The sequence below is a fragment of the Mytilus trossulus genome, chromosome 6 (assembly GCF_036588685.1).
Source record: "Mytilus trossulus isolate FHL-02 chromosome 6, PNRI_Mtr1.1.1.hap1, whole genome shotgun sequence".
In the NCBI taxonomy this organism is placed as follows: Eukaryota; Metazoa; Mollusca; class Bivalvia; order Mytilida; family Mytilidae; genus Mytilus; species Mytilus trossulus.
Window position 1 is genome coordinate 49,364,480 of NC_086378.1, and position 2,606 is coordinate 49,367,085.

Genomic DNA, 2,606 nt, shown 5'->3' on the forward strand with positions numbered 1-2,606 from the left:
TTTTATGGAAATTACAAAATGAAGACAGGTTGTCATTGTCCACCTGCATGTTCTAGCACACGATACGAAGTAACACTTTCTTCATCCATATTTCCGTCGGACTTTTACAATGATTTTCTTCTAAAGGCAATTAATGAATTTAAACAGGATTTTTACAGGTAATAACGTACTATATAATTTCTCAAAATCAGACCTGGGTTTTGTCAAAGCTCTTTTTTCCTTGCCCGGCTTCGGCTATACTTGAATCTTTTTGAGTTTTCATGCTCTATTGTTTTTCTTCTATATTTGTAGATGTTTGGCTTCAAGCAATGGCAAAGAGACATTTATTATCGAAATACGCATCTTGTGCATCGGAATTTGAACCGCTACAGTTATTGTTGTTTTCAGTGCTTCTCGAAGCCAGGATCTATTTTACATGATTGTTTTGCTTTTATATATACATGTATTAGAGCGTCCCATTAAAACTCTATTCATTACCTGCCCATTGTCTGTAAATTTTTGGTGTTAAAAAACATAAAGTATTCTTATGAATGGTGTTACAAGAAGCAGGAAACACTTTTAGCTTTTGAAAACTTGGTTAGTTTCAGGTTGTGGTTTTTGTCTTATCTCATAGGACAATTTTTAAATTTCATCTGGTTTAAGGTGGTACCTAACATTACACGGAGATAACTCTGTAAACTCAGCTTAACGTTTTAATTATGTTGTGTTGTAAATGGAATAATAAGCTTCTCAATGATAAAAATTGGTGTTTGTCAAACTACTATATAACCAGTGTAATTTTTCTGACAAAACGGTTGGTTCAAAATTTTTGAAATTCTTATATTTTGTTTAAAGGGTCAAAGGAAACACGTTGTCAAAATTTTATGAAAATTAAACGAGCCAAATTTATTTTAGTGAAAGTGTTGGGTACCACCTTAAGCATTATTTATTCAGACTATACCTCACAAATTGCCCTTACTAACATTTTTTTTCACCTTTCAGAAAAAACCTAATAGTCATTCACATCTACTTTGATGAACTAAAAACAACAATTGTAAAACAGTTACCTGTTTATGGATCATCGGTGGAGATATTTGGTTAGTTTTATTTGTGATTATGTTTAACTCTCTACATTGGTTAGTTTTATATGCTATTACATTAAAATTCTCTACAACCTAATTATATTCAATGAAAATGCAAAATTGTGGGTGTCTGTAGTTCTTTTCTGGTTTTACCGTTACCATGCATGCATTAAAAATAAAAATAAACCTAGATCTATTACAAGGACTTTACTTGTAGATAAAAAAGGGAGCTTAAAAGAATATAAAAATTCGCCTAAAGATAACTTTAAATGAAAGAGTTACCTGTTTAAGTTAAATTTTATATATTTGGAAAATCTAATAGAATACTTATATATACAAGACAGAAAGTCACACATGTTTAATTGCACAAAAAATGAAGAATAAGTTATCAAACTTCTTATTTGAAAGAGTGCATTTATGTGAAGATTTGATCCTACTCTAATGTCCATAGCATAAAGTCATTTTAACACTCTTATATTTGTGATTGAGATAGCTGAATTAACGTGTCAATACAAGTACAATTCCTGATATTGAATTTGTGTTCTTTAATTGGGATTGAGACATATGTGAGTTTCGTGGTACTTATCTTCCTTAACATTATATATACAATTTAGAATGTAATAAAAGGAATGAGCAAAAAGACAACAACCCGACCTAAGAGTAGAATACAGTATGAAAATCTACAACAAAAAGGATTTACCTGCTTTGTGTTACTTTCAGGAAATCTCGGGGGACAGATGGGATTATTCCTAGGAGCCAGTATACTCACCATTACAGAGCTTGGAGAATTTTTGGGGTTTGTTTTGTGGTTTATCTGGAAGAAATGCAAAAACCGGAATCGTACAAACTTTGCAAAAGAAAAGAATGTCATTGCCACACTCCAAGAAATGTAAACACGTGTAGTCATGAATTATAAAGAAATTTAACTTATCCGTCTATCTCTGTTACTCCTAATCATGTTAATTGTAAACACATATGATATAATTATATCAATACATTCATCATTGGTACAATGATTACCAGTATGTAAACCAGACGCGCGTTTATTCTACAAAGAATCATATCAGTGAAGCTCGAATCAAAACAGTGTAAAGGGCCTAGTGAAATACGAAGTTTACTAGTACTGAGGATCCAAAATTCCGGAAGGTTTTGCTGAATACAGCTAAGATAGTCTAATCCTGGAGACTGAACATATATATAACAGTGTATATTGTTTTGAGTTTTGTGAATGCCCTTTTTTCATTGTTGTTTTAACAACCTTGACAAACTGTTGAATAACAGCTGAATAAAACATAAACATGTATATGTTTCATGACCAATATAATTCATTGTACAGACTTTAACAGTTCGGGAACACACCCTATATATAGTGTTTATACCGGTATAGAGGGTTATAATTTTTAGTCTGGATTTAAAACAAAACTTGGCAAATACGCATTTTCTACTAATGATGGCAATAACCTGCAACATTTAGTGCACCAATTGATGTACTTTATCTAATATGCATATGTTAAGTTAATTGCTAAACTGACTGTATACTAGTAT

The 2,606-nt window shown here is 31.4% G+C and overlaps 1 protein-coding gene across 1 annotated transcript; it reads left to right on the plus strand.

The window, feature by feature from the left end:
* Window positions 1–2,232, plus strand: LOC134723493 (acid-sensing ion channel 4-like). Its single transcript, XM_063587091.1, has 3 exons — window positions 1–158; window positions 982–1,076; window positions 1,782–2,232. Exons 1-3 carry the CDS (start codon window positions 19–21, stop codon window positions 1,952–1,954), a joined length of 408 nt encoding a protein of 135 aa, XP_063443161.1. The 5' UTR covers window positions 1–18; the 3' UTR covers window positions 1,955–2,232.
* The last annotated feature ends 374 nt before the right edge of the window (window positions 2,233–2,606 follow it).

Excerpts from the sequence above, each read along its gene's own strand:
- LOC134723493 (XM_063587091.1), top strand. The coding sequence starts at position 19 with ATGAAGACAGGTTGTCATTGTCCACCTGCATGTTCTAGCACACGATAC. Across the intron at positions 159-981 it reads TTTAAACAGGATTTTTACAG|AAAAAACCTAATAGTCATTC; the intron begins GTAATAACGTAC and ends TTCACCTTTCAG. Across the intron at positions 1,077-1,781 it reads ATCATCGGTGGAGATATTTG|GAAATCTCGGGGGACAGATG; the intron begins GTTAGTTTTATT and ends TGTTACTTTCAG.